The sequence below is a fragment of the Doryrhamphus excisus genome, chromosome 18, assembly GCF_030265055.1.
Source record: "Doryrhamphus excisus isolate RoL2022-K1 chromosome 18, RoL_Dexc_1.0, whole genome shotgun sequence".
NCBI classification, from domain to species: domain Eukaryota; kingdom Metazoa; phylum Chordata; class Actinopteri; order Syngnathiformes; family Syngnathidae; genus Doryrhamphus; species Doryrhamphus excisus.
In genome coordinates, this window is record NC_080483.1 from 11,290,051 (window position 1) to 11,311,033 (window position 20,983).

Consider the following 20,983-nt stretch of genomic DNA (forward strand, 5'->3'; position numbering starts at 1 on the left):
ACTGTTAAAATCTAAATCTAAACAATATCAGGAAGTCTTGATATATCCTGCCAACCAAAAATGACTCAATAGTTGTGTCCCAATTCATTGGTTTCTGAGGTTCCACCAAAAAGGTGTCCTCTGAAGGATGCAGACCCTGAATTGAGACACAACTATTAAGAAAGAAACAGGGCGTTGCATCATCATTAAAGAACCACACAGAGCTGAGCAATAATGTTATTCAAGAAAGACAATTCTTGCCAAGTTTATTAAAAGAAAGTCATACAAAATGCAAACAAATATGCTACGATTTGACCATAATGAGTAGTGTTTTATGTAGCTTTGAAGATAAGCAATACTCGCTAAAACATGATCAATTGACAACATCACTTTAAATTGACACACACACACACAAGCATCTATCGCTTCTTTTTGCTTTCTTTCTTTGATTTAGGTCGAATTTGAGGCGCTGGTCCTTTGGGTTTCTTTGCCTGCTCAGCTACCTTGCCATTAACAGACTCACTCTCCTCCTACAAAGAAAAGATAAACAAGATAGGATCAATTAAGTGTCATTTCACAGTTACAGTTGTACCCCCAAATGTAAAATTCTGACATTCTACTGTAAAATTGCAGGGAAATATGCTGTGAAAGTTCAGCGAGCATCAAGCCATTAACTATATATATTTTGCTTTTTCTTCAGCTTTTTTGTGGCACTTGGACCCCAGTAAGGAGTATTATGAAAAGAAACACCCAAGTTAAAATCCCAAAATGTCATATATGAGTGCAATGGCGGGCCGGCACGTTGAGGCAGGAGTTGACAGAGCAGAACTATGAGGTTTAAGAAAATACATTGCGATCAATGTAACCAATGTTTTATCATTAGTTAACTTGTTTTTAAGCTTGAACATTGCCTGTACACCCCATCAATGATAGTGGCAATTTGACTCGAGAACAGATTAATTCATTTCCAGCTTGGAGGTTCCATTGTAATTGCTAATTATTTTTTGCTGAATCAGTGGAGTCAGTCTAATTGTTCAGTCAGCGAAAAGCAGCGGGCTGTAATTAGTCCATGTGCTGACAATGTCTAAAAATAGATCTATAACATTAGATTATGGGCTGCACGGCGAGCGAGTGGTTAGCACGCAGACCTCACAGCTAGGAGCCCAGAGTTCAATGCCACACTCGGCCATCTCTGTGTGGCGTTTGCATGTTCTCCCCGTGCATGCGTGGGTTTTCTCCGGGGACTCCGGTTTCTTCCAAAAATATGCTAGGTTAATTGGTAACTCCAAATTGTCCACAGCTGGGATAGGCTCCAGCACCCCCGCGACCCTCGTGAGGATAAGCGGTAGAAAATGAATGAATGAACATTAGATTTCAATCAGGTCATAAATGGAATCTCTGAACAGAGTGCAGTTATGAAGTATAAAAAAACTGTAGGTTGACATATCAAAGGATGGCACATGTTCCTACCTTTTCATGCCCTTTGGAGGTGGGGACAATGATGGCCAGGATGCACACCAGCTGGAAGATAGCACCAAGAAAGAGACCATATCGCAGTAGGCTCTCTAGAAAAGTCGGTTCAGGGACTTCTGGAGGAGACAGGTCCAGATCTGCAGACATCTTTTGCTTCCTTCAGCAACCTGAGGTACACACAAAGGAAAAACGCCATAAATCCCTACACATTGGATTCACGCTAGTCAAGTTATACATGTTATGTGCAGAAAACACATAATTAGGGTAAGTGTGTGTGTTTGTGAAAATGCACATTTACATTAGTAAACAGTCCCAACAAGCACACGAACGTCCATAAGTACGTACAGCAGAAGCACTTAGCAACAAATTATTCGTAAACGCCTGGCTTTACATTCATTTGCTTAAACGTTATATAGGGAATGGTATTTTACAACCCTGCCAGCAGTCCCCTGAACGCAACAGAGCGCTTATACTGCTAAAACTACTAAACGTGGCACAGTATGATTGAAAAACTAACTTACCAAATGCGAAAATACAGCGCTGTGTTAATAAATTGTAGCGATAGTCAAACGTAAATTTGCTAAAACCAGTAGAATATGAGATAATTTCGGGAAAGATGGCGCCACGGATGAAAATAAAACAAACCAGATTTTCTTTTTCGTATACCTCTGGTTCCTGGGCTGTACCGGAAGTGATGTATCGACTGTGACGTACTTCCTGTTTCAGGTTGGTAGCTTCGTTTGCAAATGTCGTCCTCTAACGTTTGCCTTTGCATATGGCAGCTGTTTTTCCCCCTCATTTCACCTGTGTGCGAACGTGTTATTATTTAACAGTTTAGTGTTTGAAGTTTTATGAAACAATATTGTGAAGTGTTTTATTTGCTTTAATTTGAATGTATTATACAGGAGCCTTGCTAGCATGGAGCACACCCGGCTCTGATTGGAAACCTTCAATAATAGTACAAACTTTTAGCTGGATAAACACATGATAGTTAGCTTTAATTGAAAACGAGCTACTAATATTAATTTCCTAACGATTTCCTAACGAACATGTTCATGTTAAAATAACATCTTCATGGTGGAAACGTATTTATTTTAATCAGGATTTCGTCTTTTTTTATTAGCTGTATGTGTCCACCAACAATGAAAACATGTTGTCTGTCCGCCTTTTAGTGCCCCTTTCACGTTTCTGTAGTTCTGCTATCTCCACCCATGTCAAACATGTCAAAAATACAGCGAACACTGTACAAATAGCCAATAGCGAGAAAGCAGGTTGGGTAATACCAAGTATTCAGCGGGGGGAGGGGGGTTACATTTCCGGGTGATTAAACATTCTCGTGTTTTGCTGGCAAATTATATAAATAAAGGAAATCAACAAAATGGTAATGCAAGATAATGTATATTTTTTTTATTGAATCGGAATGATGTGATTATATTCGGGGGTTATATTGGCTGGATCTGATTATTGCGGGGGTCATGACCCCCCCATCCCCATGCAAATTATGTGCCTGCACATACACAGAATATGTATTTCTTCTACCATTGCATTTTATTAGTGAAAAATAAGTATACATGAGCCCAGGCCAATTACTGATTATTCAATGACGTCTATAATCAGTGGTATGTACAATATATCAGCCATGTTTTTTCTTTCTTCTTCTTTACGTGGTCACATAATGTACATCATCCCCTAAAACATGAAATATGCTACGATTTATTATTATATTTAATGTAGATCAGGGTTATTCAAATGTGAGAAGGCCCACCCTTATGACTTAAGAGGAGGAGGTGCAACAGGCAAAAAACAACAACAAAACATTTTTCCAAACCTGATAACTTCCAGTCATATCAAAAGGGGAAAACACATTTATTTTTACTTCCTACACAATTCCCACACATTTTTAGTTCCTAAACAGAGCACAGCAGAAAACAAAATATGGTCCAGAAAATCAGTTTAAGCCTTATACAGTTAACTGTAAATGTTCTCTGTTCTAAGAGGGGGGGCTCACTGTACCACACTTTGAAAACCATGCATGTATAGGTGTTGTAAGGCTTCCTTAGAGGTCATGACGCTGCGGTCCTCCAACATCACTGTGATTGTCTCTCAGGTCTCTATGTATGATGTCATTCACTGTAAACAGGAATGGACAACAAGTATTCAGGCCTGCAAAAGTAAATCGCCTTTTTGAGTATTTAAATTCAATTACAGTTCTGTAAATGACCACTAGATGTCGGTGTTCAACTTCTTTGGTTCTTGTACTACCAGTTATATACAAGTCTTCATTCATTCATTTTCTACCGCTTATCCTCACGAGGTTCGCAGGGGGTGCTGGAGCCTATCCCAGCTGTCTTCGGGCGAGAGGCGGGGTACACCCTGGACTGGTCGCCAGCCAATCACAGGGCACATATAGACAAACAACCACTCACACTCACATTCATACCTATGGACAATTTGGAGTCACCAATTAATTTAGCATGTTTTTGGAATGTGGGAGGAAATCGGAGAAAACCCATGCATGCACAGGGAGAACATGCAAACTCCACAGAGACTTGGCCGAGTGTGGAATTGAACTCGGGTCTCCTAGCTGTGAGGTCTGTGCGCTAACCACTCGACCGCCGTGCAGCCCCACATACAATTCTATTTTTTCATATTAATGTTTTGATTTAAAATCCACCAAAATATGCTAACAGAGTCTGCAGGGTAATGTAATCACACATAAGTATAATAAGAATTAACCTAAGACAAACAATTTAAAATTATTATATGAAGAACTACAGCATATAGCGTTTTAGTGATACTGAATAAAGATTGATGCTGTTTGACATCCACCATTATTCCAGTCTCACTCACTCACTCACGCTAAAAAGCCACACTGCTGCTGTGTTTGCTACCAGTTGGACCGCTTTTATTTGCATATCGGCTTCCTATACGTGTGACCACAAGGCAGATAGCAAATATTTTGGTCCACATGAAAATGAGGTCAGGGCGCAGGACTTATGTGGACACATATGTGAAATCATGTTGCTTTCTTTGTTTGAAAATGCTCATGACACTTCTGCACCTTGCGTGTCTTGACAAGTGACAAGAGTGAGTGAAAGCGAGAGTAACAACACCGGAAAGTGGATAGAGAAGTGCCTCTAAGCAAACCACAAGGATTTGCAAGCAAACAGTTTATGCCTGCATGCATTTGCAGGCTGGGCCGCAATAATTAATCATTCCATTTACATATCTTTAGATACACTGCTTTAATATATGGTATATTATACCCCATTTTTTTATTGTGGCTTCAGACTTAATTCTGTTATACTTCTGTTCTGATTCTGTTAACCATCCTTTTGAACCACACAGTCTATGACGTCGTTAAATGCTGATTATTGGTATCAAAAATGGATATAAATATATTGTTTGTTGAAAGATATACAGCGGGGAAAATAAGTATTGAACACGTCAACATTTCTCTCAAAAAACATATTTCTAATCGAGCTATTGACATGAAATTTTCACCAGATGTCGGCATCAACCCAAGTAATGCACACATACAAAGAAATCCAAACATTTATGTCCATAAATTAAGTTATGTGTAATAAAGTGAAATGGCACAGGGAATAAGTATTGAACACGCGTACTGAAATTTATTTAATACTTAGTGCAAAAACCTTTGTTGGTGATTACAGCCTCAAGAGGCCTCCTGTATGGAGAAACCAGTCGAATACAATGCTCAGGTGTGATTTTGGCCCATTCATCCACACAAACTGCCTTCAAATCTTCAAGGTTCCGGGAGTCTCTTCTGTGAACCCGGATCTTCAGTTCTTTCCAAAGATTTTCAATTGGATTCAAGTCTGGTGATTGACTGGGCCATTCTAGCAGCTTTATTTTCTTTTTCTTCAACCAGTTGGTTGGGATCGTTGTCTTGCTGAAAGATCCACCCTCTTTTCATCTTCAGCAGCCTGGCAGATGACAGCAGATTCTGATCAAGAATGTCTCGATACTTTTCTCCAGTCATTATTCCTTCAATGATATGAAGTCTACCATACCACATGCTGAAAAACAGCCCCACGCCATGATGCTCCCACCTCCAAACTTGACTGTTGGTATGGTGTTTTGGGGGTGATGTGCAGTGCCATTTTTCCTCCAAACATGTTGTGTCTTATGACATCCGAAGAGTTCAATTTTGGTCTCATCTGACCAGAGTATGTTCTCCCAGAATGTCATGGGTTTATCCAAATGTTGTGTCGCAAACTCCAAACGAGCTTCAACATGCTTCCTCTTCAAAAATGGAGTCTTGCGTGGTGTGTGTGCATGGAGGCCATGGCGGTTGAGTGCATTACTTATTGTTTTCTTTGAAACAACGGTACCTGCTGATTCCAGGTCTTTCTGAAGCTGTCCACGAGTGGTCCTGGGCTGTTGGAGAACCCTTCTGATGATTGTTTTGACTCCTCTGTCTGAAATCTTGCGAGGAGCACCTGGCCGTGGCTGGTTTATGGTAATGCCGTGTTCTTTCCACTTCCGGATGATGGCCCCAATGGTACTCACTGGAACTTTCAGAAGTTTAGAAATGCGCCTGTAACCAATGCCTTCAGTGTGTTTTGCAACAATAAGGCTGCGTAGGTCTTTGGACAGCTCTTTGCTTTTACCCATCATACAATGCTTCTTGTCTAACACCTTGCTGGTGAGAAACCTTTTTAAAAGGCATTAATCAGGACTAAACCAGCTGATATTACTTTGCACTAATAGGGGACAGGTTAACCTTCTAAATACTGACAAACTCCAGCTGCTTTCTTGGCTTTCCAGACCTTTTTACCCCTCCTTTTCTTCATGTGTTCAATACTTATTCCCTGTGCCATTTCACTTTATTACACATAACTCAATTTATGAACATAAATGTTTGGATTTCTTTGTATGTGTGCATTACTTGGGTTGATGCCGACATCTGGTGAAAATTTCATGTCAATAGCTTGATTAGAAATATGTTTTTTGAGAGAAATGTTGACGTGTTCAATACTTATTTTCCCCGCTGTAGTTCTTGATTTTGAGAATAGTGATGGTTATATTTTCCTGTTTTGAAAATAGCACTCCACCCTCGGCCATCCATCTCTGTGTGGGTTTTCTCCGGGTACTGCGGTTTCCTCCCACATTCCAAAAACATGCTAGGTTAATTGGCGACTCCAAATTGTCCATAGGTATGAATGTGAGTGTGAATGGTTGTTTGTCTAGATGTGCCCTGTGATTGGCTGGCGACCAGTCCAGGGTGTACCCCGCCTCTTGCCTGAAGACAGCTGGGATAGGCTCCAGCACCCCTCGCAAACCTTGTGAGGATAAGCGGTAGAAAATGAATGAATGAAAATTGCACATACTTACCATCTTCCAGGTAGACACAGCCCAGGTCCTCCTCTTTGACTGCGAGTCTCTCCTCCGTTCGAGCATCTTGGTTGGCTGTGACCGAGTCGGGTTTAGAGTCCTGGGTTTGAGCCTTCTCACAAATGTCACCTTGGACCCATCGCAAAGGCGGTGACTTTTCCAAAGACTGCACCGCTTGCACGGTACTTTGATGTCCTGTCGATGAATAAGTCTGGAATGCGTGGTTGATCTCGGAGCCTTGACTCGGTTTGCCTGAAGGATTTTTGACAGTAACAGCTTGAGGGAGTGGGACTACAAAGGCATGGATGTTGGCAGGGTTTGATGCCGTAAGAAAGCCACCATGGAGTACAGCAGCACAGTTGTTATGGAAGAGTTGGTTTGTAGGGCCATAAAGAAGCTCTGTGTTGTTGGTTATGTTGCCAGCTCTTGAACGGTAGAACGCTGGTTGGAAATCCTGCTGATCTGCGCCTTTGGTTATATGGACGTTTGTGGGGGAAACACTGAATGCTTGAATATTGCTCTGCTGCTCCGGCCAGTGGATGAGCGACTTTGCTGATGTGCCAGACAGAGGTTGGATGTCTGAGTAATCGCACAGATTAAGCTGCCACCTATCCAGTGGCTCCACTTTAATGGCTGAGATACCAAAAGAAATATGATCAATCACTGAGAAGCACGAGTTCTACATTCACATTCAAGGCAGAAGATGGCTAACTACCTATCATGGGGGTGTAGATGAAGTGCTGAGGCTCACTGCGCTTCTTCTTCCCATTGGTGACATAGAAGTTTACTTTGGCTGTGTGGCAAATGGTCCGGTCTCGATATGGAGGAACTTCAACCAATAGCATATTCTGGAACGGGATGACAACAATTGTGGAAACTTCTAATGCTCATTTAGTAAAACTGTAAACAACTCACTCACAGCGTTGGATTTTTCTCGGTCCACAGATGCCTCCACCTCCCAGATTTGTAGGCCGTCTGAAAGTAGTAGTACATACTATAAAAATGTATATATTTTTTTATTTGTGTTTTTTGAAGTGCTTAGTTTCTTTTTGTCTTGGATTACTAACCTGCTGTTTCTACTTTCTATTCTAAGTGTCGTCTTTCTTACCACATCCTGTTGACTGAAACACTAAACCATGCAAGCGTGAAGTTGTTCATGTAGTTGACAATAACCTTGTTTAGAATCCAAATAGATTAGCGGCGGACAAATGTTTTGACTTGTGGGGCGCATTGAGTTAACAAAATTGACAATTCACCTGTTATTATTTGTATTATTTAATCTGTAGAGGTTGTCATACAATCTGCTATATGTGCTTGTGTCCAATTTTTTCAGGAGCACTTTAAACATCAGACCATATCAAATAACAAATTAGAATTTTACAGGTTATTTTTTAAACTGAATAGGACACAGGGACTGCACGGTGCTCGTGTGGTTAGCACACAGACCTCACAGCTAGGAGACCAGGGTTCGATTCCACCCTCGGCCATCTCTGTGTGGAGTTTGCATGTTCTCCCTGTGCATGCGTGGGTTTTCTCCGGGTACTCCGGTTTCCTCCCACATTGTCCATCGGTATTAATGCGAGTGTGAATGGTTGTTTGTCTATATGTGTCCTGTGATTGGCTGGCGACCAGTCCAGGGTGTACCCTGCCTCTCGCCTCAAAAACAGCTGGGATAGGCTCCAGCACCCCCGCGACCCTCGTGAGGATAAGCAGTAGAAAATGAAAAAATGAATAAGACACAAGAATTTTCTTGAATAAAGGATGTATGATAGTCAATATGAACTATGAACTCTAAAACTATGGGTGAGGTAGTCTGGATTGCGACATGTGAGAACCTACTTAAACCATCCAACGGTTGTTTCAGATTGACTCTGATGACTTGCAGGTCATGTTGCCAGTTTGTATCTTTAAAAGTTTAAATTAAATATTCTGGAAGCAATTGGTGGGCCGGACTCAAATGCTTCACTGGCCAGATGTAGCCCCGGCGTCATAGTTTACCCACCCTGGGCGAGATGGTAGAGACATTTTCGATTTACCTTGTGTCTTCTCGGAGAATATCACCCTGGAGTCACAGCTGAAGTTTTGCCCAGTCAGGAGCATATGTTGTCGACCGAGTACAGAACATCGGTCGAGGTTCTGTTTCTTGACCAACGGGATCTCCTGAGCGGAATGCTGGGCTGGAGAAACAGAACAACTGTAAATGAATAAGAACAGTATGGAAATCCTTGACAACTATACGTCCTTACAGCACTCAATAGGAAGCGAGGCCACTTGAAGAGACACCAGCTGGCCCCCGGATTGCGGTATGTGGACACGAAACACCAAGCGAACCCGGGTGTTCTTGCGCCCCATGTCCGTCTCTCCGTTCCTCAGTTCAATGTCGGCGTTCCTCAGCTTTAGGATCCCCACAAAGTCGATCCTGGGGGATATAACAAAACCTTGACTTAGATCTTTTTGTTAGTTTATTTCGGCCTTTTCCTGACTTCGGATTCGCCACATACTGATCTTGGCTTGAGCCCTTTATATTCGGAATACCAATGATGCGGATTAAATCTTGGCTATTTAGTGCCAGATTCATACTAAAAATATGTTTGTTGAAAAATAAATATTTGAAAATATTGGTTTTAGACTGTAGTGCCATTGCTTCACAGCCACTTTAATGATGCACTGTGATAAAATATTATTTAGTTCAAATTGTTCTCAACTGTTGGGTTAGTCAAAGTATTTATGGTTATGGTTGTAAACTCCTGCTGTGGGTCTTTCTTGGAAAAACTGTGCTGGCACACAGGAAGTGGTGCATGTTATGTTTCCATCAGCAGCAACATAAAAATAAAAGAATCTAGGTAGCATAAGCAGCCAATGCCATTACTGACAACACAATTAAGGACGTTTAGAAGAAAGTCAACAACTATTCAGGTCTTTGTGGCCTACTTACACAGCTCTCATGTTGTTTTTTGGCTGGAGAGGGATTTCCAACACTTTGGTCCCATTGACCATCCTCTCCATGCTTGGTGTGGTCACGGTCTTCCCGGTGATGCGATGGACCTGGTAGAAGGCGTGGGGTTTCAGTAGTCTCTCATCAGCCGTCCCAATGAAGACCTGCAGCCCCAGCGGAGCCGTTCCTTGATAACCGCAGAGCTGATGGGCGCACAGTCTTAATTAACTGCAATAATGTTTCTAACTATAGAGAACAACTTCACATCAATAAACCTTCCTCTGGGGATGCTTGTGCACAGGCTGTAGGCATGACCTCCAAGTGCCAGGAAAAACAGCAGCAACAGCTCATTTATTTATTTGCCAGATCAGTAAATAAAGCTGATTTTGTATTTTATATGCATACCTGCTGGTGTGTTTACAGGCAGTTTCAACAAGGCATGTCATGATCATGAACCTGTGGGGAGCACTGCTAATTTTACTTTTCATGGATGCCTGTTTTTATATAAACCCTTATGCAGGAAGTTTCTATCAGCAAGCAACACTGCTTGTCTGAGTCCATGAGTGGTTTAAATCATAGATAAAACTGGGCACCTGGACTTCTGGGTGTCCGCCATTGGGTGTCTTGACAGCTCCACGGCTGCCCTCGGTCTCATAGTGAGCCCTGTGGTGAGATCTTGGCTGGGGTTGGATCAACAGCTCGTACTGACCGGACTTACTAGGCAATGGCCACTCTAGCGACGGCAGCGGTACTAAAGAAAGACCTCTTTAGAAGAAAGATAATTTGTTGTTAGGAAGGAGAAAAATAATAAAAACAGACCTCAGTGGTAACATACCCAAATGCTCCAAGGTGGACTGGATGAGGAGGCCAAGACGTTGGAACTACACAGAAGCTTCCAGTCCCGGCCTCAGCTCCATCCCTGTTCACGTAACCTACACCAAGGTTTGGCCCATGTACGCTTCTCAAAACTTCTTGACATGAGTTGAGACTGCAGTCTTCTAGACCTAATCTCGGCAGCTGAGCTTGGGTTTGGAACGCGCCTTGAATGTGCCTGTGATGGAGGTGACAAGACCCCAAGAGTTCGTAGGCCGAAGGGATTGGACTGGAGCTCCGGGAGCGTTGTTTGACTGGAGTGGCCTCCTGAGCGGAGAAGATCTGGTTATGAGTGCGTTTTCCTTGTGGTGAGACAGAACGGGAGCGGCGCTGGACTAGTGGTGAGGAGGTTCCTTGGCGTTGAGGCAGGAGAAAAGGCTCATCGGTGAAGCTGTTACCCGGAGACGAGTGGGTAGAACAAGTGTGGATACCCTGCATGTAGGGGCAGAGATCTAGGGTGGACAACTCCGTCGCACATCTGCCCCTATTGGAAGGAGAGATGCTTGGCGAGGCTGATGGAGAGCTTCCTTCTGCTGGCCAGCCTGTGGAGGAGTTGCTACTGGCAGGGCTTGCACACTCCCGGTAGGTCCCCAGAACGTTGGAGCCGGGGCTCTGCTCCAGGGCTTGAGAGCCGAGGGAGTCCCCGGATGGAGTGATCTCAATCCTGGGGCTCGGAGCTGGGATTATCCCTGGTATTGTAGCCAAGCCCGTGGAGTCAAAAGCCACCTCTGATGATGAACTTTCATTAGCAGGGCTTTGAGATGGGGCATCCTTAATGAATGAAGTGTTGACCACCTGAAGTGGGTGTTGCTCGCCATTAGCTGTCAATATAATCAATGTCAGATTAAACAATGTAGACAAGGCCACCATTTTAACAGTTTCATGTATATGTATTAGTTAGCAGATTTTTTTTGTTTCATTGAGATTAACAAATAGACCAATTAAGTGTCATTATGTTTTTGGGAGTTGGGCAGATCCAATGTGAAAATAGATTTTTTTTCACACCCAACAAAACAACCTATGAGCTGTTCCCAACTCATAATGGAATGGTATGGATTGAGTAAGGAACTCAAACAATGCACAACGATGAGCCAATTCAAGAAACAATACAAGCAGTTGATGTTTGCTAAATACAAGGATGAAGAGTCTTGAACCAGTCATGATGTGCTATACATATCACTATGTATATTGACACTTACTATGGTACCCATTATGTCATTGCATGGTCATATCACCTCGTACTTCAGTACAAGACAAAAAATTACAAAATTCAAAAACCAAAAAAAAAAACTTTCTGGAAAGCAGGAAGTGAACAAATGTAACAGTTGGTACCAGATGGAGGGGTAGGATTTAATAAGCTTTGCTTCTTCCTACTCCTTTTGGGCATGTGGAACTGTGAACTGATTATGTGATGCATTCAATTGTAATCTGATGCATGTTCAAATGAAATAAAACCATTACCATAATCAGAAACCTGCACAAAAGCCACAACACGACAGATTCTGTTGACGCTTGACCGCATCCAGCGTGAGAGAGAGTATATCTATATATAGTATTGCTATATCCAATTGCAACACCTGCGGGACTGGTTTTGCCGTGCCGGTCGTACAGTACGGGAAACACTTAGCAGGAACAACACCCGGATCAGCAACCCTACTGGGCTTCAACCCGGTGTTGGCCGGTTTTGTTTTCAGAATTTTTTTTATGTATGCCAATATCCTAAACAAAGGATTAATGTGAGGAAATTCCAGTTTAGGGCTTCAAAATCAAAATTATTTTGTGATCTCAAAAGTTTTTATTGACTGCCAATGTGTGTGTGTGTGTGTTTCCCCTTCAGACTGCCACCTTAACTTTAAGAATGGAACTTCCATTTGTAAACTGCACTGCCGTCATAGTGAAGTAAAAATAGGGAAGATACGTTTATTGTGTCCATGTTTTTAGTCTTATTTTAAGCTAAAATGGTTGTTTCCTTTTTTTCCTAAAGACGCATGAATGGAACGTTTGCAATACTGCATCCTCTCTCAATCTATTATGATTCATTTGCAAGCAAAACCTCGTATTTACATTCATGTTGGTGCAGTCAATATAAAGTATACATACCTTGCATAAAGCCACCAGAAAAGTCATCCTCTGGTGGATTATAAAGAAACAAATCTGCAAAGTCCAACTCCTCCTGACTGATGTCAGACGTCATCTCTCTCTGAATTATTTTTTTTTTACAGACAAATTTCCAAATAAACTAGACAACAGCAAGCGACAACAATTTCAGATGTGCAGTTTAAGGGAGGTGCTTGATTCATAACCACAACAGGCGACACTGTGTCAAGGGTAAGAAGAAAAAAAGAACTTCCTGATGATAATCTGATTGGGTGTCTGTTTGTGTGTGTGAGACTCTATGATTCACTGTTTACTTTTTAATGTTTGCTAATTTGTTTAGATTTTTCACCGATAGACAATGTAGTGACTAATACAGGATCTGAAAAGATAAACACTGCAGCTATGCAGTACTGTACAGCAATAGCAATAAATAACAAATGACCACTAGGGGGTAGTGTTGTTCAATTTCCTTTCCCTGTGTTAACACATACTGTACTACATCCATCCACTTTGAGTATATTACTACACATTAATGGATGTCACCCAAAAATATTTATAATAACGCTACTGTCATATAGAAATATGATATCTTGTGTATGAAATCTTGTGTAGTCTGATAAACAAAGGATTATAATATCCATACAGTTTGAAATGTCCAAAATACTTTAATATGTAACAGTTGCAACTACATGAAAGAAAGACGAGGTTTGTGTATTTATTCTTTTATGTAGGGGAATAAAATATGTCTCTAAGTAAAACAATGTACATCATAATTGCACTTTTATATACACAATGAAAATAAACATGCACAATATATATACTGTATATAAAGTTATACTTTGACATCTACATACAGGACATAAGATTTATAGACAGCTGCCTACACTCAGTTTGTACACAATTGGTATTTTGGTCATTTAACAGCCTTAAGTCATTATATATATTTTTAAATAAGTTTGAGGTATTTATGGCATGATTACATGAAGAGCAATAATGTATGTGGTGGTTTTTCTATGTACAGAGCAGCAATACAGGGAGTTAGTGGTCCATCCAAGCAGGGCCATGGCAACAGAGGTACGAAATTTCTAATCCAGAAGAACACAGACGTCTGGAACGGGAATAAGAGCTAATTAGATTTAAAAAAAAATGAAATAATAAGTGAGCAATATGAATGCTTTGTAATTTCACCTCATCTTCTGATGAAGGCCACTGGTAGTTCTCTGTTTGGGATCAGTAATCCAGAGTGGATCACATCTAGTGGTTCATTGTCCGTCGCCACAATCTCATAGTCTCGAATCAGCTGATGGAAAAACAGAAAAGTGATTGAAAGGCATGTTATTTCCCTAAATGCTCAGTCGCTATTCCACCATTTTCAATCGCATGCAGTACTGGGTAAAGTTGTGCAAGTACTGCCATTTTGCCGTATGGTAAATGTAATGGTAATGGTTTAATTTCATTTGAACATGCATCAGATTACAATTGAATGCATCACATAATCAGTTCACAGTTCCACATGTCCAAAAGGAGTAGGAAGAAGCAAAGCTTATTAAATCCTACCCCTCCATCTGGTACTTTTATAATCATTAACTGTTATTTGTTCACTTCCTGCTTTCCTAATATAATGAAAACATTTTTTTTGTCTTTTTTCACGTACTGAAGTACGAGTATGAGTCAGTACACTCTAGAAAAAAGGCATGCTACCTTCTTTGGCACAAAAATACCTTGTATTTATAGTGTGATACTATATAATGTTTATATTTAATACATATAAAAGCTGTGTAGTCGTTCCAACATTTTAAAGCGCAACCAGATCTAGATAAAGCTGACCACTTAAGAAGTGACCGCCATATTGTTGAGGTAATAAACTCTACATCAGGATGAACCAGTGATAATTAGCATGCACCCAGCGACAATAGCAGACTCAGAGGTTAATTGAATAGCTGATGCTAATTGGAGCATTTATGGTTTTACCACATCCGGGTCAACCGTTCTAAACTACTAAGTCCAAATCCGGCTTTACCGATCCATGACCCACCACCAAGGTGACCAAAACTCATCCCGTCTTACCCAGCACAAGGCCAGCTGGAGCTGCATCTCGGCTAGCCGCCGCCCAATACACATCCTCTTGCCGATGCCGAAGGGAATGTGAGAAAAGGGGTTGATGGTGCTCTTCTCCCGCAACCAGCGCTCAGGCTTGAACTGCTTGCCGTCGTCAAAGTACTCCTCGTTGGCACCGATGGCGTGACTGTTGAGCATTAAAACGGTCTGCAGGCAGATAGATAGACAGCGGTTAGGCGTGTTAAAATTAGGTACATTATATTCTAACGCTGGGCGGCACGGTGGTCTAGTGGTTAGTGCGCAGACCTCACAGCTAGGAGACCAGGGTTTAATTCCACCCTCGGCCATCTCTGTGTGGAGTTTGCATGTTCTCCCCGTGCATGCGTGGGTTTTCTCCGGGTACTCCGGTTTCCTCCCACATTCCAAAAACATGCTAGGTTAATTGGCGACTCCAAAATTGTCCATAGGTATGAATGTGAGTGTGAATGGTTGTTTGTCTATATGTGCCCTGTGATTGGCTGGCGACCAGTCCAGGGTGTACCCCGAAGTCAGCTGGGATAGGCTCCAGCACCCCCGCGACCCTCGTGAGGAAAAAGCGGTAGAAAATGAATGAATGAATGAATATTCTAACGCCGTCCAATATTATAGTTTATTTGTCACGTTTACGGATGTTGTCCAACTGTGTTTCTAATGAAGTGCTTTAAAAGGATTAGGAGCGTTAGCAGAGTTAGGATTTTGTACAGTAAATGAGCTGCCCCCCTTTTTTTTCCCCTCCCAGGGCAACATGCCTCCTTCAGACATGTGTTGAATATAATTGAATGTATATAAATGTAATCTGCTCATGTAAGGTGTATAACTGCAAATAAGCCACTTACTCCTTTGGGAATGGCGTAATCTCCCAACACAGTGTCTTTGTCCAAGGTCCTGCTTGTGAATGGAACGGATGGCGATAACCTGTAAAAAGAGAGAAAAAATAAAATTAGGTCTAAGGTCTAATGTAGCATGTCTAAGCTGTTTAACGTGAGCTAAACATACTGCCGTGTTATAGGTATAATCTCCAATCATAGGTCATATACATTCCCTCCAGTGATGTGCTTAGTAGGCCTCAATAACATCATCGACAACTTGTGACTGCACGTGAAGGAAGGCATCGGGGTTTTACGGAGCGTTTTGACCCCCCATCGGTGAGATCTTAAGCCGGCCAGTCATGCCATCACTACATCTCACGGAGATTGTTTTCAAAGCGTGGTCATGTGCGAGACTTTTTTTTTAATCTCCGTGGTACTGTGTGAAATCACCGCACGAATAGAGCCGGGTGCATCCACGATGTCATGAGTGAGCATCGTAAGATATGATGGCGGTGTACCTCATGGATTCCTTCAGGCAGGCTTTGAGGTAGGGCATGCTCTTCAGGTGCTCTCCACACGGCTGCTGGTCTGCAGACACCACAGTCCTAATCTCGCTCAGCAGCTTCTTCTGTGCGGCGGGGTTACGTGACAGGTTGAAAATAGCCCACAGCATACTGTTGGCGGTCTGAGGAAGAAAAAAAAAAAAAAAGGAGTGAGACATCGCTCAGTTAGACAGCTCCTCCAAGCGCATTCCTCTGTGAGGTCCTCAAAAGGAGCTGAGAAATGTTTAGTGTTCGTCAAAGGCTCCCCAGTTCCACATTTTGAGACACCGTAACTCCACCACCTGTTTTGTTTTTTAATCCGCCTCCTTTACGGGAAGGGAAATAGGGGAAAGGTGAAGCGGTTCCAGAGCCTTACTACATCATGAAAATCATCTGTCAGTTTTGCGGCTCACCGTTTCCACGCCCCCAATCTGCAGATCAGTGAAGGCGGCGTACAGCTCCTTCTTGGAGAGGCCACTGTGGTGTAAGATGTCGCCGATTAAGTCATCCGGCGCGCTCAGGGCGTTCTTCTTCAACTTCTTGTCAATGTAAACTTTGACTGAGGAGAGAGGGTCGTCACGTCAAATACTGTGTGCGGACCAAAGTCCCTTATGTAGTGGCCGGGGTGTTGATTTACTCAACTGCAGAGAGTACCAGGTGACATTTATATATTTTACATCCATTTTCTATACCGCTTATCCTCATTAGGGTCATGATGGTATGCTGGAGCCTATCCCAGCTGACTTCGGGCCAGGGGCAGTGTACACCCTGGAATGGTTGAAATAATACTACTTTATTCATTTGGAGGGTGTCTGTCCCAAAATGTGATACTATGTTATTTTTATATTTAATACAGCTAAAGCCAATTAGTTTTTCTCATTTAATAAATGTATTAATATGTGAACTCATTTAAAAAATTGCCCATTAATTGATTATATTGTGAAATATATATATATATATATTTATATATATTATATTATTATATTATATTTTTATAGAATATTTATACCGGACCTATGTGTTATTTTTTAATATTTTACACATATAATATTATTTTTGTTTTATTCATTGACTAAAATGAATTGTGCAGGTGTACCTAACGTGTGTGAGGTCTGAGGTCAGGTGAATATTATTTGTAAGCGTTTTTTTTTATTATTTGTTTTTTTTATAGATTTTTAAATGAGTGAACTCATATACAAAATTGCCCATTAATTGATTATATTGTGAAATATAATCAAGAATATATATATATATATATATATATGTTTTTTTTTAAATAGAATATTTATACTGGACCTATGTGTTATTTTTTAATATTTAGTATTTGAAATATAATCAAGAATATTTATATATATATATATATATATATATATATATTATACATATATTTTTTATAGAATATTAAAGTGGACCTATGTGTTATTTTTTAATATTTTATATTTGAAATATAATCAAGAATATTTATATATATATTTTTTTTAATAGAATATTTTTAATAGAATATTTAATGGACTGAAATCCATTTGTGTGAAGCCACTCTAAAACCCGGTCTTCTTATTTGATCTTCTCAATGTCGCCCCCACCCCACCCCAGCTCACCCCCATTGCTCCCTTTACTACCAATATTTGTTTCTCCCTCATAGGTCAGTCAGTTTACTACAATTCTGGCTATGATTCGCTCAAGTACACAAAAGGGGGAGCATTGAGCTCATATGCATCCTTCACTGCAGTAGGAGGGGGTGAGTACCTGTGCTGAAAATGCGGTCCCATGCTATGGTGTGGTCCTGCCAGGTCTTGGTGTTGAGGCTCTTGTGAAGCTCCACTGGTGTGACCATCATCATGCCGAAGGTGCTCATCATCTGTGACATGAAGAGAGAGGTAGTTGGCTCTTTGAATCCAATCATCACCTTATTTATCAGGATAATCCCTTCCTCTGTTGTGAGAGTACATAAGCAAGGGTGTCAGTCACACACATTGAGCCCCCGCTTTACTGGCAGCAATTCAGCTGACCTCGGCTCAGGTGAACTTGATGAACCTGAAGGCCTCAAGAAACTCATTGCAAATCATTGTATCAGTGGACACAGGTCCTTTATTGTGTTTCTATCAAGAGGAGCAAATACATTGTTTTCCTTTTAGATGTTGTCACAATTGTTTTTAACCTCCACCAAACCCAATGTGATAGCTAGGAAGCAATATTTTGATTAAGTTTATTAGTATGTTCATAAAATAACTCCACAACTTGCTTGATTTTGCACTGAGCTTTATAGAGAGGTGTGACAAAGCAGAAAACACTTTGGTAAAAATGTGGAATTTTCCCCATATAGGAAGTCATAAAAATAGGAATAATCTGTTCCAGGGTGAAACTGTCGCCATAGGAAAACTTACTTGAAACATGGTGCATGAAACACCTTTTCCCGTTTTTTTAGTAATCATCAGTAGAACATGGGTAGACTTCAGCAAAATATCAGTTCTCATAACCTTCACCAAATTAGCCACATATATTTAGCTAAAATATCTACACTATGCCACAACACACAAAAAATTGTTTTACATGGGGAAAAAAATTACAAAAATAAAACCATAAACTATTAACAGTTTCCACAAACAAATTTCCCTTAAATGTGCAACCTTGTGCACGCTACACAGCTCCATGCTTTCCACGCTCTATTACATGGGAAAAATGCATGGCGACTTCATATGAAATGCACTTCTGCCACCTTGTGGCCATTTTTACAACTTAAAACCTCTTAAAATCTCTTTTATTGTGAAGTTGCATCATCACCTATTTTTGTCTCTTGCGCAAAAAAACATAAAGCATGTATAAACACATTTTTGGGAGTCGGGTATCGGGGTCGAATACGTCGAATACGTTTGGTAGCGAAAGAGTTAATCAACTTCGCCACTAGGTAGCGCTACTGTCATTAAAACACTATAATTACAAATTATAATTTACACAAAGTGTATATACTCACAGTTTTCACAGCAGTGATGAAGTTCATGGCTTCTTCGTCGACTTTCTCTTGCAGCAATCCAAACCGCTTGTCGTAGAGCACTAGGCAAATAGCTATAAATTAAAAAAAAATGAAAGTAGTAAATAATAATAATAAGTACAGCCATAAACAACATTAAAGATTCACGAAAAGGGTAAATATAACAACTACTTACTCTCAAAAGACCATTTATTCAGTTCAAAGTACAAGTCATCAATTTTCCCATCCACGTTTACTTTTCCAATTCTGCCAACAAAGTCTTCCAGCACCTGTTTTTTTTTTCACGCATGAACAGAAACATAACTCATCTTTACATTATTCATTCGCTTCTTAATACGAATCACTGCACATGTTTAGCAGCCTCACCTCGTTTATTTTGCCGTCCAGTTTCACCACCTCTGTGGGCTTCATCAGCTTCTGCTGGAAGGCGCTCCTCACCCTCTGCCAGTCTTTCCCCTCCCTGAGTTACATTTAAATAAAGTTTAAATAAAGTCAGCTTCACCCACGAGTGTGAGGATTCCACGGTGACTTACAGGACGAGGAGTCCGTAAGCCTCGTTTCGGAAGTCTCTGTAGGCTTTCCAAGGTTTGATCTCCAGCCTCTGCGGGTAGTTGCCTTCCTTCCGGTAGAGCGCCTCCAGCAGGCAAGGTGCGCCGATGTGCACTGACTCGAATGAGCCTAACTTCATGCGGAAGATCTTACCGAATTTTTTGTGATAATCCACCTTAAAAAAAGAATATAATAAATTAAAGTAAATTAAATAGAATAAAAAATGTAATTATATTTACCCTACCAGTGCTTCGTGTTGTCTGGTGAGACCTCCTTTCCGGAGGAGTTCCACCAGGCTGCCGACCAGAGGCCAGTTGGTGGGTCCGGGTAAGGCATCCAAGCTGTGCGCCCCTAATGAGGAGGAGGATGAGGCGGCTGCAGCAGCAGCAGCAGCATGCGGGCACCTCGCAGCCTCCACAGCATCCTTCTCTTCCTCCAGAACGCACACTGAGGATGTGGGCTTGAAGTGCTGCAACCCCACGGACTTCTTCTTCTTTAGCAGCTCTACAATCTGTGGAACTCTTTGGATCTGCGCCCTCATCCTCCTTGATTGGTCTGCTTGTTGTTAAAAAAGTAACTTGTTAAAAGTTTCTAAACCGCAGCCGTGGATTTTTTTTTTAAAGCCTCTGTTCGCTTTCTTGGAAGTATGACACCTTAGTACCATATATATATGCAGAGTGGGTTTATACCGGCCCCGTACCGAGCCAATCAGAAGCTGGTGCGCCATGGTGTGGCTGCCGAGCCCACCATTCATTTATGCCTTCACGTTGAGAGGAATCGGGTGGCCTCAGATGGACCGCGGAAGTGCCCCTTCAACCCCCCCATCATCCACCCCCCTTTCTCTCTGCCCCCTCCTCTGCTTTATAAATAAACACCAGTCACACCGTAGAGGTGACGCGGTTCGCTTTGGACCGTGTTGCGCACGCATGCAAAGCCCAGCCGCCATCGGGAGAAACGAAACTTTGGCAAGGATACACATTACTACACACGCTCGTCACGCGCACCGTGGGTAAATATTAGAAAACGTCACGTCACAGGACTTGTCAAATGTTGTGACGTTTCTTCTTCACACGTTGAAATTCACCAGCTTCACAACAAAGTATTTTTGGACACGTTTTACTTCCTAATGCACCCCCCCCCCCACACACACACTGGAGTAGTACTACTAAACATGCACACGAGAGCAAATCTGCGTACGTGCACACGTGCAAATGCACAATTACCGCAAACATACACAAGCATGGTCACACATGTACGTACGAAAGCTCTGATATTGGAGATG

General features: G+C 41.5%; 3 protein-coding genes across 5 annotated transcripts; all 3 read right to left on the reverse strand.

The window, feature by feature from the left end:
- Positions 1-214: 214 nt before the first annotated feature.
- Positions 215-2,279, reverse strand: manbal (mannosidase beta like). Of its 3 annotated transcripts, none has more exons than XM_058054712.1 (3): positions 2,119-2,279; positions 1,450-1,619; positions 215-509 (listed from the first exon to the last, which is right to left on the reverse strand). In XM_058054712.1, exons 2-3 carry the CDS (start codon positions 1,597-1,599, stop codon positions 399-401), a joined length of 261 nt encoding a protein of 86 aa, XP_057910695.1. In that variant the 5' UTR covers positions 1,600-1,619; positions 2,119-2,279; the 3' UTR covers positions 215-398. The 3 variants fall into 3 exon arrangements, with proteins under 3 accessions (XP_057910695.1, XP_057910696.1, XP_057910694.1); XM_058054713.1 differs by having other exon boundaries at positions 2,098-2,135; XM_058054711.1 differs by having other exon boundaries at positions 1,974-2,119.
- Positions 2,280-3,028: 749 nt separating this feature from the next.
- Positions 3,029-13,498, reverse strand: LOC131106040 (nuclear factor of activated T-cells, cytoplasmic 2). The gene is made up of 10 exons (XM_058054702.1): positions 12,719-13,498; positions 10,581-11,439; positions 10,339-10,510; positions 9,746-9,948; positions 9,057-9,229; positions 8,847-8,987; positions 7,730-7,785; positions 7,526-7,658; positions 6,811-7,443; positions 3,029-3,582 (listed from the first exon to the last, which is right to left on the reverse strand). The coding sequence occupies exons 1-10, from the start codon at positions 12,810-12,812 to the stop codon at positions 3,509-3,511; spliced, it is 2,538 nt and encodes an 845-aa protein (XP_057910685.1). The 5' UTR covers positions 12,813-13,498; the 3' UTR covers positions 3,029-3,508.
- A 151-nt stretch (positions 13,499-13,649) lies between these two features.
- On the reverse strand, positions 13,650-20,397 carry LOC131106042 (1,25-dihydroxyvitamin D(3) 24-hydroxylase, mitochondrial). The gene is made up of 12 exons (XM_058054708.1): positions 19,946-20,397; positions 19,686-19,876; positions 19,519-19,612; positions 19,328-19,421; positions 19,135-19,226; positions 17,910-18,021; positions 16,577-16,722; positions 16,140-16,306; positions 15,649-15,727; positions 14,783-14,980; positions 13,904-14,015; positions 13,650-13,823 (listed from the first exon to the last, which is right to left on the reverse strand). The coding sequence occupies exons 1-11, from the start codon at positions 20,240-20,242 to the stop codon at positions 13,905-13,907; spliced, it is 1,581 nt and encodes a 526-aa protein (XP_057910691.1). The 5' UTR covers positions 20,243-20,397; the 3' UTR covers positions 13,650-13,823; position 13,904.
- Positions 20,398-20,983: the final 586 nt, after the last annotated feature.